The following is a 16,539-nucleotide window of genomic DNA, read 5'->3' as shown; positions in this document are numbered from 1 at the left end:
ATATTTGTTTCCAGATATTTCTGTTATGGTTCTCTTAAAACAGTATGATCAAGCCATGTTGTTAGGCAATAGTATATTTTTAAAAAACATGAAAAAAAGATGCATTTACGTAGTAATGCTTTTGAAATGCATTTTTTGCTATTTTTGCAACCAAAAATATCATTCTTAAATTTGTAATTGATGCAATCCTATTTCAATTAATTGCCAAAATCCCTTAAGGGGTCATATCATTCAGTGAAGATATGCTGCTAATATGAATTATTTAACATGGTCATAGTTCACAAAGTTAAACTTCTTGAAAGTCATTATGACAAGAAAAGATGTGTACAGTGTACAATGCATTTCGGTTCACAGTACTATCGTCAGCGTGAAGATGGTTCTGTGAACAGATATGCATTACGTACTACCAATAAACCTGTGGAAAAGTGCAAACTTGTTTTTTCATAATGATGAACTTTCACTACACCTTGCGTGAATATGTTCAATGTATTCTTGAAAGTCCTTAGGAATATTGTAACCAATCATTAATAGATTTTTGTGATGCTCCTATTAATGTGTGCTATTTTATAATTATAATTGACTGATACACACGAATGAATCTGTACTTCAAATATTATTAATTTAATCTATGTACGTTTTAATTACAGCTATTTTTAATAGACTTTGGACTGGCCAAAAAGTTTAGAGATCCTAGGTCAAGGTTGCACATAGGTTATCGTGAGGATAAAAACCTTACAGGGACTGCACGTTATGCTTCCATTAATGCTCATCTAGGCATTGAACAGAGGTAAGGGAATATGGACATTTATTTGTAATGCCTCTCTTCTCTTTAGGGAAATGTGGTATATATGCTCATTACTTATTTTTTTAATAGAACAAAACCAAAATCGGTTGGTGTATGTTGTCGTTGCTTAGCTTGATTTTGGTTTGCAGTTCATGCACCTGTGTTTTAGTGTTTGCCCAATACAAAGGAAATTAATTTATTTGTGCATTTTGCCTGTGGTAAATAATGTGAGGACAGCAGCCGTGACAAATGGATATTTTTGTTTCAATGATTGTCTACCATAAAGTGAGTTTTCGGTGGACACACCTGATCATTGCTACACTTATGAGCACCATCCATAATGACAGTATCTAGGGTCCCTCTTTATACTATCATACTCTTCAATTACGAAAATGTCCCTTATTCTGTCCAGCATGCATATCCATTTCCTCTCCCTATTTTGCTTGCCCCAAATTAGACCAGAATGAATAGTTAACCTACCTTGGAGGTGTTTTGGACCAAGTTGGTTGAAGTAGCTTGGAAATATAAATGGGGTGCTAAAGACTAATAAGAAGAGGGGCTTGCCCCTCTTCTTATTAGTCTTTAGCATCCCATTACCAATCAAAACACTCCATATTCACATTTCATGCCTTCTTTAGGCTTCTGGCAACACTCTTTACTCCCTCACCATGCATAGAACTTGGCTTGTTTTTCCATTCTGTTCAATGAACATTATCCAACCTTCTCCTCACCCACATTTCAAAAACCTCAAATTTAGATTTATCATCTGGATTCAATGACCCTGTGTCCACGCAGTACAAAACGAAGCCTACCTGCAAAGTTTTCACTGATCTTTTCTAAAAAGCCTCGCTCAACATCCCCTTCATTAATTCTCTTCTTGTGAAAGCTACTTTGCCTAATGCAATTCTTATTTATATATCCAAGCTACTTCAACAAACTTGGTCCAAAACAGCTCCAAGATAGGTTAACTATTCATTCTGGTCTGAAATGTTTACCCTCCTATTTTTTCAATGAACTAAGCTTTTCCAATTTTCCTAAAACTTGTAAACTTGTAGACTTTGGTTTTCTTACTTAGATTCTCATCCCATACCTATTACATTGACTTTCTGATGTGCTTAGCAATAATTGTAACCCTTCTGTTCACTGGTCTACACAGGCATGATCATCTGCAAACTTACCTATTTATGAATTCTCCACCAATTGTCATTTGTCTCTCCAGTTCTATTCATGGCTGTTTTACCATTTCCCCCAATTATGCATTGAAAATTAGAGGTGATAAAAGAGCCACCATTGACTTATTCAAAGGTTGAAACCGAGGCATGATGAGGAAAATATTCCTCATGGAATTGGTAATTGCTGCATTTTCCCTTTATTCTCATTGGTCAAAATTGTTGCACCATCAGCAATTGTCCTGTTTTTATCTGATTACTGGACATCCTGTGAAGAAGCATATTTTTTTATCCACATATCCAGTGCTAGGTGCTGCTGAAGAATTTGCTCAGATTGTCTGAAATTCGGACATTTTGATCTTTATCTGTTAACTATTGCTGTAAAGGTTTCAGATTATTATTTATGGCATTTGGTGAGCTGTTTTTAAAATTCTCAGAGTTGTTTTCTGTGGTTCAGTAAGACATACAATGGCTGTTGAATGTTCTTAATTATCTCATTGCAATGAGATTGACAAATGTCTCAGTTTCTGAATATTTGGTTTATGGAATCTGGGAATTTAGTGGGAACCCTATTTTATGTGTCTCTACTGATGTGGGCTTTTTCAAATACTTAGAAACCTTTAATTTTAGGAAGACAGTATAGTCAGCTAAAAGGTGTTGTGATTTATTTTGAAGTCAATTGTCCCATATTTTTGGCAAGGAACAAACAAGAGATAACTTCCCCTTCCAAACTTTTACTCTTTCAAGTTTGACTGCATGAACAAAGCTGTAAATAGTCAACAATATTGCCAACAAATTGATGAATAATTGTTTAAAAAAGTAGTCAAAAAGTTTTATTTTCATTTTTCATATGCATTTGGGCTCTGGTTGCTGTATATTCTTTCAAAACTTAGTCCAAAACTGTTATTATTTTACAGTCGTCGAGATGACATGGAGTCCCTCGGATATGTCTTAATGTATTTCAATAGAGGCAGTCTTCCGTGGCAAGGATTAAAGGTATGGTTGATTATATTTTACTTGATAAGTTACATATACTGAGTTCTGTGATATTTCAGTGTATAAGAAAAGTGTTGTTTCTTGAACATTAGAATACTGTACGCTCATCATTTATTCTTAATATAATATATTTCTAATTTATCTTGCAGGCTGCAACAAAAAAACAGAAATATGAGAAAATAAGTGAAAAGAAGATGTCAACTCCAGTAGAAGTTCTCTGTAAAGTAAGTAAAATTAGTTTTAAAAGAACAAGAGGAAGGTCATGCCTTTTCAAAACTATAATTTATATCAATATTCTATAACATTTCACTTGTAGCACTAGAAACTTGAAGAATTACATCATAAAGGATTTTATGTCTTATTCATTATGTGCACAATAATGTTTCATATTTAATTTGATGAGCCTCTTATACGAGAGAAAGTCAAATGAAAACCTTAAAACTAAAATAATTTTCATCTCGTAATTTGTTGAATACTGAAAGTTCTCACTCATACATTTTTTATATGTAGTCTTCTTGGCGTACAATAAAAGTATTTTAGCTCTTTGAAAGTTCATGGATACGCCAAGGAAAATCATAGCTTTAACTGGTGTAAAAGCCTCTGCTGTCACTAAAGTGTGTACTTTACCTGGTCAAGGGAAGTCTGATATGAGAATAAAATTGTTTGTGAACTTCTCGGGGGATCGAGATGGTGCGGTGGCTATCATACTGGCTTTTCACCCAGAGGGCCCGGATTCAAATTCCGGTGGTGTTGAATATTTTTCAGTGGTATCTCGATGCCTACTTGAGATGCTTTGTGGAGGGCACTTTGAGTGAGTGCGCCGTCCATCGGATGGGACGTCAATCTGTGGACCCCTTGGCACCTTTTGTAAAGAGTAGGCGATGCCGATGCCACCGGGTCTCTCTTCACCCTTCATCCTTTCATGTCCCTCCCTAATGGTGCAAATGACCTCAGCTGTCGGTCGCCTCCCCAAATAATACTACTACTGCTATGAGAACTTCTGATCCAGCTGCAATTGCTGAAGTGAAATAGAGGAATCACTATTCTGAACATGGTTTTAGATATGGTTCACCCCTCCTACAGCTGAGTAAATGAATGGAAGATCCCTCGTTCTCTGTGGTGCTAGTTGAAAGTGGGGGTGGTATTGTTTACACTTGCATTGTTTTAGCAGTGCTAAGGCTTTCACTTGACTCACCCTCGTATTCGGTGATCTTGAACATTAAGTGAATTACATATTTAATACGAGGGGGTACCCAAAAATAACCGGTATAGTGCTGCAGTTGGGAGAGCTTATGCAGTATGCATTCCTACTGCCAGATGAGTATAGTGAACTGGTTATGAGTTCTAGGAAGGATTGTTGTCATCTGGGAACGTTATGTGCAGTCACAACTATTTATTTGGTAAAAGCAGTTTTGCTTGCTCCTTGTTTTTTTGTCAAGGCAGATAAGTGTGAAGAGCTCACTACTGTGAAGTTTTGATTCCTGCTTGGGAAAAATGCTGCAGAAACAGTTGTGATGTTTAAAGCCATTTGCAAGGATTATGCTATGGTAAAAACTCAAGTGTACTATTGGTTTTCTTGTTTCAAAAAAGGTGAAATGTCACTTGTTGACAGTCCTCATTCAGTATGTCCATCAACTTCGAGAAATGAAGAAATTGTTGAAAATATTTGTGCAATCATGTTTGAAGACGACAACGACCGACTATTGAAGAGATTATTAAATTATCTGGAAAACCATGGAGCTCGGTTCAACAAATTTCGTCAGAAGATTTGATGATGTGAGGGGTCACTGCAGTATTTGTGCCTCACGTCCTTACTGAACAAAAAAGAGAGAATCAAATTGAAACTTGCCATGCATTGAAAGGCAATCTTCGAACTGACCCAACTTTTTTTCCAAGGTGTTTTTCTCGCTCCATGCAATTTCTTTTTTTTTCTGCAAATGAGAAGGCAATGAAAGGACAACGATTTGATGATGTGGAACCTGTGAAGAAAAAACGAGGCATTAGCTTTTGGGCATCACAACAGATGAATTTTGAAAAATGTTTCTTGGAATGAAATTTCAGATTGGACAAATTGAACAAGTGTAATGAAGAGCACTTTGAAGGTGGAAAGGTTGCTTCTAAAAAAATTAAATACGTGAGTCAAAACAAGATAATTCCGGTTAACTATTAGGTAACCCGTCATGTATAGTAAGTGGAAATACTCTTCATCATATGGAAGAAGACAAAAGCAATTACCAATGTATTTAAACAGGATATCACATGCTTTCATATTTCTTTCAATATTATAAGGTTTATGTGACAAATTGTGGTTTTTTAGTTTGAGTTCTGAAGAATTTTTTCCTTTTATCTTTTCATGAAGAATGTTGTAACCATCAGAAGTAGTCACATTATTTTTCGAAGTCAGTTTTTCTGAGTATTCTTCATACAGTAGTGTGCTCTATGAGTACTGATTGCATGAGAAGGAATTAATGAATCTTTGAAGGCCCCCTCAATTTTATTAGTTCTAATATTGTAATCAAGCAGCCTGTATGATTTATTTTTGTTAAAACTGCTGCAATTGATAAATATGAGTGATTAATTAAGAATCAATGGCCTTCAAAAGAGTCACTCTGTAAGGGCAAGCAAGCACATACCACTTCTGGGGATGATGGTAATTGAAATACTACCTTGATCAAAAAGTTCCCGGAATAACCACCGTGTGGCGCTCCCATCGTTCCGATTTGAGTTCTGTTTTTTTTGTTAAATTGGTACATCTGTTGTTGATATTCCCTTTAAATCTTAGTGTCATAACTTGACATTTGCAAAAGTTACGTAGCCAAGAGTACATCTATCTCTGTGTGTGTTGGCGATTTTTTACAATTTCAGAAATGGATTTAAATTTGCAACAACGAACTTGTATTAAATTTTGCGTAAAAAACGGATTTAGTGGCGCACGGACGTTGGAAATGTTGGAAAAGTGTTTCGGCAACGATTCTCTAAAAAAAACGGTCGTTTACCAGTGGCACGAGCGGTTCAGAAGTGGTCGTGAGTCAATCGAAGATGATGAACGCAGTGGCAGACCATCGACATCGAAAGTCGGTGAAAAAATTGATAAAGTAAAAGAAATGTTGGTCAATAACCGCAAATTAACCATCAGAGAAATAGCGGAGGACTTGAACATTGCCTATGGATCCACCCAAGACATTGTGGTTAATGATTTGGGTTTCCGTCGTGTAGCAGCAAAGTTGGTGCCGAAAGACCTCAATTTCATGCAAAAAACAGACCGTGTTGACGTCGCAAAAGACATGATTTGCGAGGCTGAATCCGATCCCACATTCATCAAAAGGATCATTACTGGAGACGAGACGTGGGTTTATGAGTACGACACGCAATCCAGACATCAGGCAAGTGAATGGCGTTCACCAAATGAGCCGAGACCAAAAAAACCACGTCGTTTTCAGTCAAAAAAGAAGGCAATGCTGACGGTTTTCATGGATTACAACGGTGTAGTGCATCATGAATTTTTGCCAGAAGGCCAGACAGTAAACAAAGAGTATTATTTGGGCGTTATGATACGTTTGCGTGAAGCAATTCGCCGAAAGAGACCAGAAATGTGGGCAGAAAACTCGTGGATTTTGCACCAATGATAACGCACCGTCGCACAGTGCTATCATTATTCGTAATTTTTTGACGAAAAATGCAACAAATACCATCCAACAGCCACCGAATTCACCTGATTTGGCTCCCTGTGACTTCTTTCTGTTCAATCGAGTTAAAAAACCATTACGGGGAACGCGTTTTAGCAGCCGAGAGGAAGTAATGGAAAAATCGCAGGAAGCACTGATGGACATACCGAAAACCGACCGTAACTTTTGCAAATGTCAAGTTATGACACTAAGATTTAAAGGGAATATCAACAACAGATGTACCAATTTAACAAAAAAAAACAAAACTCAAATCGGAACGATGGGAGCGCCACACGGGGGTTATTCCGGGAACTTTTTGATCAAGGTAGTAATAGTAAAGAACAATTATAATAAGACAATTGAAAAGGTATGATACACATAGAAAGGAATATGTTGAAATATGAGACGTGGTTGTCAGGGTTTGATTTCTGCGCACACCTCTTGGGCACACTAACTCCTTGCCCACTGTGTGATTTTTAGGGTACCAGATTTTTTCCCGGGATGTCATAGCCAGCACAGGAAAAGGAACTGACCCTGCAACCCTGATGTGTGAATGTCACTCACTGTCAGGCTTAGTATTGGGTAAACTATTATCATATATCAAACCAACCTTCACGTTGATTACTTCGGTTATGGTTTTTTAATATGGAGAAATAAATTTTATAAATGTAATATAGTTAAACTCTGGTAATTTGGTGTTATATCCGCTATCTTCAATACCCAGTATATAACCTTAAAAGTCTTTCCATCACGGTGTATGTACCATTTATTAAATACTGTATTTTCTGTTTGTGTCAGTGTTTGATAATTACTTCATTTATCTGAATTTGTACATGTTCTGGCGTAATGATTTGTATAATTGACTACATTCCATATCCTACATAAAAATTGTTCGCAGGGAATTTAAGCTATGTGAAATTCTCTGTAAAGTTGCATTAAATGCTTAAAAATTCACTCTAAAATCTACATTGATTCCTAATAATAGATACAGAGCTACTCAATGGTATTTATCATTGCCAAAAACTTTTCTATTCATGTAACTACAGTCTAATATTACTGCATTAAAAAAATCAATTTCCAATAAATTACATGAGTTCTCATGTCTTATTTTTTCAATAGGGATTTCCTGCCGAGTTTGCCATGTACCTCAACTACTGCCGTGGTCTCCGATTTGAAGGAGGACCAGACTATATGTACCTGAGACAGCTGTTCCGCATCCTGTTTCGCACGCTCAATCACCAGTATGACTATACCTTTGACTGGACCATGCTGAAACAGAAAGCGGCAGTCTCAGCCTCGGCTTCATCAACGCCAATCATAACAGCGCAGAAGGTTGGACAGACAAGCACTCCTCCAAATGGGGGTGGAGCAGCAGCAGGTGGGGGTGGTGCAGCTGGTGGTGCAGGAGGTGGGGGTGGAGGGGCCGCAGGCGAAGGGGGGATGCCTGTACCTAGGCTGAAGTGCTTTGAACTTCATCCAACCATCATGCCAGTGGCCACTCAAGGTGAGAAGGCAGGGGCCGTTCCCTCTGCATCTTTCCCAGAGGGTGCCACTGAGAAGCACCGGGAGTGAGGAAAAGACTTGGTTCAAGGAACTGTTTGATTTAAAAGGCACCATAGCTGGAAATTGTACTCGTTTTTACTGAAATGCCTTTTGTGATCTTTTTTTTCCTTATATGACCTTGGAATTACCATATTCTTCATCTACTATTACCATTTTCCCTGATCTATATAATGGCCATGTTTTTGCTTCCATGCAGAAAAACAGAAGTGGGAGCTGGACTACTCTGTGTGACGGTTTATTTGATCCACTGCTTGAAATTTTATGTTTCAAAGTCTTGTTATAATATGACATTCTTTTATAAATCTTATGAATCAGAACAAACTTGATTAGGTATATTGGCTGTGTCCATATTTGTCAGGGCTTGGAATTCCAAGGAATTAAGTACTTCATCAATTTCTCTGACGTTCTTTTCTTATTCCTTTTTAAGTTTGGTCTTTGTCCACTCTTGCTTATTCAGAAATATATCCCTCATGCTCATGTAAATTTTTTCTCATGTTTTCGTTTAATTGACAATGAAATTCCAGACACTTCTCATCTCTCTCAACTTCAGCCATTCCCTTTATAGTGGCCAGTAGAGTGAAGTCAAGACTTTATTATTAAGTGCGTTGATATAAAGTTTTACACATTTCCTTAAAATTGCATTTGTTTAGGAATGGAGAAATGAAATTATTGATCTGGCATGCCATTTATTTGTAAATTGTAGAAAAATGTTGGTCACCTGGTCTGTGGGGATGCTTGGTAATTGTAATTGAATGTTAACATTTCTGTGAATTTTGTACATAATAATAAATCAGGAGAAATTAAGTAAAGCAGTCCAGAAGAGTTATTTTAGTTTCATAGATTTGCTAATAAATAACACATTCTACAGCTTTCTTCTATTCTTTTCCAAGTGTGGTGATTTTGATCTAATTGCATGCAATTCAAGATATATCAAGAATCCTAGCTGTTATATCTCAATCTAAAAATGAGTGACTATTTTATGCTGTATATCTGTGAAAAATTATTAATCCAATTCAATAAATTTGAGGGTATTCTTTTGTTTTGTGCATGTCATGAATCGCTTACTTGATTTTCTGTCTTTCTTGCATTTTAAGAACCTCTAAACAAATAGCATGTATGGACATTTTTGTGACGCCCACAAACATTAAAGTTGATTGTCAAGTATTATTAATTTTCAGTTGGGAATATGGCATAATCTTTATCTGGCAAGGAAGCTTTTAAATTTCATATTTAATAAATATTCAGAAAATAAGATTTGAGTTAATACCATACTACTTAGGTAATCATAACTCAAGTATGATTTGGTTATCTAAATCTTTTCATGGTATACAAAATTGATTAGAATTAGTATACACTTAAACGATATTTTAATTTTTTTTTGTTCAGACTTCCTCTTATAAAATACTCTACCTATATAAAAATATAGTGTACTACTTCAATGCTGATTACTAATTAATGGCACTATCGTAATGCGTGTGAGCCATCCATCATACATTTAACTGAAGTACCAATTTTTCATAGCTTTAACATGAATGGGGTTATATGTTACATATTGATACTGTGAAGAAAACTGAGTTTTGTTTAAAATCGCAGTTGTGTCAGTTCAATTAATTGCCCAATGCTTATTTAATAGTTGGTTGAAAAATCCAATCTATTCATAATGGCTTAATGGTTTGTTTGGGTTTATTCTGCTTGGCTTTTGTAATGTTGATTGGATGTATGTCATGTTTGTTTTGCCTTTGTTTGGTGATTTAAAACTCTCACTCCTGTGAAGCAAGAAGTTGCATTTTGTCATTTTGAATTCAAAAAATTTAAGTCATTCCTAATCAAATTATGTTTTGTCTATTAATATATTTTGATGACTCTAAGGCAGATCTTAGTAACTGCTATTCCTTTGTTTTGGAAATCTTGGTTTAAAACATTGTAAGATACCACCACAGACTGATAAATTAATAGAAACATATGTGATCATATTTCTATATTTTACAAAAGTCTGGCACAATGCAGTGACCATATCTTGAATGGAAGATGGAATTACAGACTTGTCGTTTCAATTAATGAAATCCATCTACGTTAAAAGTTAAATGTTTGTTTTAACTAAAAAAAATTCTGGAAATGTTTTAAAACTAAGAGGAATCCTTGCGATATTGTCATTTGTTGATTTTGAACTTGTGACGTAAACAAAGGACTGTACTCCAATGAGTTGACATCTGTACTGTAAAAATAGGATAAGGTGAAGAATACATAGTAGTGGCTGATTGATTGATTCTCGGCTCAGATTGAGTTTCAGAATCTTCCAAAAACGAATTTCAGCTTGTAACATGTGTTAAAGGAACAACACCTTGATCTCTTTCTTTAACTGGCAATATAGTGCCTTCTATGACCCTTATGCTTTAAAACAGTAAGCTTTAGAGGAAAAGTAGGTCCTTAATCCAAGAATCAAGCTGGCAGGCTATTCGTGTGATCATCTGCTGCTCCAGAGATTTTTTTATATCCAGTTATCCATTTCTGAATATGATGATTAAGTTTTGTAATGTTGTAGGTAAATGTAAGTTTATGATGACAGGGAATTAATGACTCCAGTACGAATACAGTGCTAATTTCTCATTTTTAACTTACAAAATGGAACAAGGGACTCATAAGCTCTTGTCCAAAGATGACTCTCCACTCATTGTGGTCGGGCAAGAAGAGCACATTTGTTTGAGTTATTCTTTGTTTGCTATCATTAAACTTGAAGTATGTACTTCGGGAGTAAATGTCTAATCATTTATAATTATTGAGCCTATTCATACCTCATTGTTAGTAAAAGTAAATCCCCTAAATTCACAGTGAAGCAGTCCCGTGACTATGAGAAAATGACTTGGGGTTGGTTGGGGTTAAAATGATTAATTTATGAACTTACTTACATTATTTTATATTACTTATATTATTTGTGGAATTCCTCTGTAGGTGAAGAATGACAGTTTTTCCAACGGACCCACCATTGTAGTTGAAGCTCTCATTGACTAGGATTACCGTGTGGATGTTTTAATCTGCAGCTCTTAATGGATATTTGCAGATTTATGCCCTAAATATTGCTTATGCATTTCTCTCTCTATATATATATATGCTTCACAAATTCCTGACTTGGCTATACCACAGAAATCATTACTCTTTTATCTTAACAGCAGCAATTGACTCTTTATTTTAAATAGTTAATGAATAAAAAACATTTAATATTTGCGCTATATTATTTTCTTCCTTGCTGATTCAATGGATTTAATCATTTTCAACGAGGCATGTCAAACATAAACTTTCTCAAAATTATTTAGACTGATGAGATTGCAAAGCTTTGCAAATAAATATAGAATTTGTTGCCAAGGTTATGCTGTATTGATTCCTCATACCTGTCAAAAGAAGGCGACATGACCCTTCAATGCATCACCGCAGAGTCATATGTTCACAGTTAAAAAAGGATTGTCAATAGTAACCTTACCAGTGTGCAAAATTTGCTTGACAGAACCAGCTATTGGTGTTTTTGTCCAATTAATATAATTTTTATGTGACTAATTTGAATATCCTTATGAAAAACTTTGCTGGAATAATTCTAAAAGCAGGGAAACTATCTGTACTTTCTGTATGAACCTGTGAACTTATCTGTTAAATCGACTTTATAATGTAAATTATTTCACTATCCCATTAGTTTTAATTGTTCTTAGGTTTTTAGCCCTCCTTCTAGTTTAATCTTGAATTTTTTAATTGAAATTGTTTCTTGTTATATTATTTGAATTGTACACATTCAGAAATGTCAGCTCACCCCATGTTCTTTTCTCATTTCTCCCCTCAAATTGAAATGAAATTGTGCCAAGTTATAAATAAATTCACTGGAGGTTTGTATTTGTGTTATTTGCTAAAATAATTCCTAAAACATTTTATATCTTATGCTCTGAGGACAGTTTTGTGTTGTGATCTCTTCATTAACTGTGTAATCACAATTTAGACCATTAGAAATTTGATACAAAAGATAACCGTACTTAATTACTTCTTTTCTATTTCATACATACTACTTTTCTTGAAATTAAGATATTTTAAGGAGATATTCTTAACATTAGCATCAAGGTGTTAATGCATTATCTTGCCTCTTAGAATGCTGTAGGTTTTCATTAATGGTTATATTTCATGTAATTACCATTGTGGTTTTCACCTTTATATGGGGACTTGGTGGTCTTTGTAGTGTATTTTTGAAATATTTTTGTTCTGATGATTATTGAAAATATTTGATGTTTTAGTTTTCTGGGCTGTAATTTAAAAACTTCAGTTATTTCAGCAGTAATTATATTTGTTTACCATAAGTCATGTTTTGAGGTGCTAAAACAATACAAAAAAGCCATAGTCAACTTATTATGACAGCTTTTAAACAGCAAATTATCATGAAGCCAATGTCAAGTAAAGGTTTCCCATTTTTATTTCTGAGCGCAAAGAGATGATAACTTGGGTTACTTAAAAGGTCTTTATTATTGGAGCTGCAGGTGTGTCATTTTAACTCTGTATATAATGGTTTAACTTGAGAATGCTAATGTTATAATACGTTTTAATTGAAAACACAGCTTACACTTACTTATTATACTACAAAATACTGCATTTCTTATAGTACTATACTTGCACTACAAAAGGTGTTAGCAAAGAGCCACTGAAATTTGCAACTACAGTTTCTTCATCAATGCTTCAATCAAAATGTAATTTTAGGTCATTTTCATTTATATTTGTTTTATATTTAACAGGATAAGTGATATCCATAGAAGTAGTGGATAATACTAGTAACCAACACCATTGGATCTCCATTTAAAATAACTTCTACTGTGGCATGTGGGTTTGGTGGAATTTCATATATTTTGGCCTTGGTGATTTGTAAAATAGCTTATATTATTGAGTTATTTTCACATGCATTAATATGCAGCATATTAGAACCTTGTTTGGTTGAAATTAGTCTTGGTGTGCATGTTTTCTTCAGTGAGATGCATTTCCATTATATCTGATGGTTAGAGGGTGTGGTAATGCATTGATGAATGAATGTAAATCTACCTGCAGGAGTATGAAACATCAAATGGTACTTGAAAGAATGGTAATGGATTTTTGGGTTGATGTAATTGTGCTTCTTGGTTCCCAGAAGCACTTAATTGAATTTTGCTCAACCTATGTGATAGTTACATTAATTATTTATTTAGCCATTGTGATGAATTAGATTTTATAGGATGCTTATTTACTCATTTTTTACTATCCACAAAATGGTAAGAAGGACAATATTGAGGTCTTAAAATTCATGAGACGGATATAAAGAATGAAGCAAATTCATGATCATAAAGTTGATTTTGTATTCCTCAGTTTATGTGCATTGATATCTTAAGGTGCCTTTGAGAATTCAGTTCTTTATTCTGAGGTAGATCCAAGAGATAATTTTAAAAAGCCTAAAAAAATTTTTTTTGATTGGGTGATAAATTCTATTGCTGTGTATATATTGATCATTTACGCCTCCGAAATTTATGAAGTTGGGTAGTTTTACTAAGGTGGCTCAATCTAGCAGACGGGTCAAATTTTTTTTTCTTCTTCTTTACAGATAGCCACTAAAGCAGAGGAAATCAAGGACTCATTGGGTCATCAACTGTTTTTAAAGTAATGGTGTTTTCACCATTTGCCATGAAATCTATTTTACTGTTCCTTCAAGAGAACTAACGGTTTAATTTCTTGGGAAGATTGTAAAAGAGAGCATGTATGTTAAGCAGTTCAGCTCTATTACAGCTTTGACAAGTTTGTGTGTATGTATAGAATGTTTATATGTGCAGAGTGAGTGTAATGAGTGAATTGAAGGACATGAATCCCCCAAGTGGTGTTATTCATTAGCTAAGGTTTGGGGGTTTTCTCAGTGAATGAATGTGGTGCGAGTGTGAAATTTACCTATTCCACTTCGGTGAATAGGGGTATTGATTGTGTACACCTTGAGTAATTATGTCATGCTCTGAGAAAGTTGCTTGCAGATGACCATTCATGCAAAGAAAATTGCATAAAATGGTCTAATTAGACTCGAAAGGGGTTGAAGAGATTTGCCTATGCTGCCAAAACTATTTTTTGGGAATGATATATTTGAGTAGAGAAACCATTTCAGTTAAGTTAGAACAGAATGGGAAGTATAGGCTGATGAACAAATAAGAGGGACCTTAAAACGTTCTTTAAGGCAAAATGCCTTAAGGTAAGACTAATTGCCTTGAGTAATGAAATTGGGAAAATTTAAATCTGATATCCCATTAACATCTTTATCTTCTTTAATCTAGAAACTTTATTTGCTAATAGCTAAGAATTTCTACTTGCATTTTAGTTTCAAATGTTCATCCAAAAGTACTTGTATTGGCATGTTCAGGAATATTTTATTTTGGTGTTGTTGATTTGCTGCTGGTGTGAGGTGTTAATGGCCATCTTCTGAATCCACCAGCAAACATGTACATGGGCTTAAGATCTTTACTTATCTTTAATTCATCGTCCTATTTAGCTTAATATGAGTGAATAACTCATCATTTTAATGTTCCTTAACAGCCCATGTAGTGTAGAGAATTGAATTAATTTTATTTGGGTTAGACTGTTAAATGTAAAGTCTTAAATGCGTATGGAATCACATAGCTGTTCAACGAATAGATTTAGAGAGACTTGCTGTTTATGTAATGGTTTTCATGGAATGAGGCAAACCAAAATATAAACTTACAAAAATTGCCTTCGGAAGGCATTTTTAAATCTTTGCACATAAATCACAGTTAACAGATTTTTCATCCCATTGGCCATTAAGTATGGCATAGTCTTACATATATCTATATCATTGGTATGGTTGTATTGGAGATGTAAAACAACTGACTGACTAATCCAATTTGTCTCTATGGGTCATCTATCAACTATGTCTTTGACAACCCATAACAGTTAATCTTGAAGCATATAAATTTTGATATTTAATTTTGTGCACTCCTAAAGTATGATTGACTGGTGCCTGTTTGATGGAAAGCTGTCGTATGTCCATTGAGTGTGTCATCTGTGCTTTTACTTTAAGGTATATGCATACTGTAAACAAAAAATATAAAGATATTGTATGACTTGTAGACTTTACGAGAAACCTTTTTTTTTAAAAAAATGGCAGTGTGGTGTTTCATCTGAAAATCGGTTATTTAATGTCACCATTCATTCACATTTGCCTAAAATCATAATTAAATTCGAGAGCTTTTTCAAAGTGTGTCTGGGGTACATGCAAGAATGAATTTTCCAAACCACTGATAGTGGAGTTATAGTGTGTCATACATCTGTCCCTAGGCTATGGAATCACTTTTTTAACAGATCTTAAATATCGCAGAAAATAAATTCATCTCAACTTGTGTGAATTTTGTCTTTAAATTTTTGTATAAGGTGATGATATTTCCATTCGCTAATATCGCATAATTCCATTCGATTAAGCCATTCAGCCACCATTTGCATGGAAGTGTTTGCTGAAGCAAATGTGGCATTTAATGGTTATAACATTGTTTGTAAGTCTGGTTTTCAATGATGGAGGCGAATGATAGGGAAATTGTGAGGTTAGTTGCCCATTTAGTTTCATGAATGACAGAAAGGTATTTCTTTCTGCCAACTCACACCATGTGAATGACGGATAAAGAGCCAGATGTGTTCATAAAAATATAGTCTTAAGTGAGGTTGAGTCCTAGAATTGGAATATTTAAATGAATTACTAACACCATATGATTATCATGTGCGGAGTGGAGAATTCTATTGATTGTACATGGATATTATTGAAGTACTGATTATTTATTTTGTTAGAGGGTTGTATCTGGATTCTGTGATATGATACATCAATTATTATTTCTCTTGTGCTGGTCTTGGTTTTTTTCCTTTCTTGAAATTTCTTTCACATAATTGTGATGGTAGATCATTTACCTCTTTGTCTTCTGATTATCATTCTCATTTTAAAAACATTTTATTCCATTGCATTGCAGTCCTCATCATAAAATTTGATTGTGATCATTATTTCCAGGTCACTTGTATGTATTAAGTGCTGTAGGTAGGACAGATGATGACAATAACAAAATTCTTCAAAATAAAGTTTTAAAGAAGCTCATTTACCTTGGTATTGTTTGGTTCAAAATACTTCTGTCTGCATATGCTGCCAACTTTTATCTGATCAAAAAAATGTAGCCCTAGCTTGGAGAATGAGATTTTCAACTAATTTCTATGTTGCATTTAAAATTGGGCTCTGCATTATTGATGATATTCATCCACCAAACATTACAATGGTTGATATTTTAGTGTCAAACATTGACTAGGATTATTATTTGTTTGAGGCTATAGGTATTACCAT

At 34.6% G+C, this 16,539-nt stretch overlaps 1 protein-coding gene and 1 long non-coding RNA gene across 2 annotated transcripts in view; both read left to right on the top strand.

Annotated features, from left to right (window-relative positions):
* Window positions 1-8,021, top strand: part of LOC139688135 (casein kinase I-like) — a gene marked incomplete at its 3' end in the record, with an annotated part of 39,380 nt that extends 31,359 nt beyond the window's left edge. Inside the window, exons 4-7 of the mRNA XM_071585563.1 lie at window positions 648-787; window positions 2,871-2,949; window positions 3,099-3,173; window positions 7,734-8,021. Coding sequence (XP_071441664.1) covers window positions 648-787; window positions 2,871-2,949; window positions 3,099-3,173; window positions 7,734-8,021 — 582 coding nt within the window. The remainder of the gene's footprint in view (window positions 1-647; window positions 788-2,870; window positions 2,950-3,098; window positions 3,174-7,733) is intronic.
* LOC139687845 (uncharacterized) lies at window positions 8,022-16,299 on the top strand. Its single transcript, XR_011700672.1, has 2 exons — window positions 8,022-8,118; window positions 13,771-16,299. It is a non-coding gene; the product is annotated as an uncharacterized lncRNA (long non-coding RNA).
* The last annotated feature ends 240 nt before the right edge of the window (window positions 16,300-16,539 follow it).

This window comes from Hetaerina americana, unplaced genomic scaffold (assembly GCF_022747635.1).
Source record: "Hetaerina americana unplaced genomic scaffold, ioHetAmer1.1.p SCAF_2, whole genome shotgun sequence".
Taxonomy (NCBI): Eukaryota; Metazoa; Arthropoda; class Insecta; order Odonata; family Calopterygidae; genus Hetaerina; species Hetaerina americana.
This window is presented reverse-complemented; position numbering and strand designations above follow the sequence as displayed.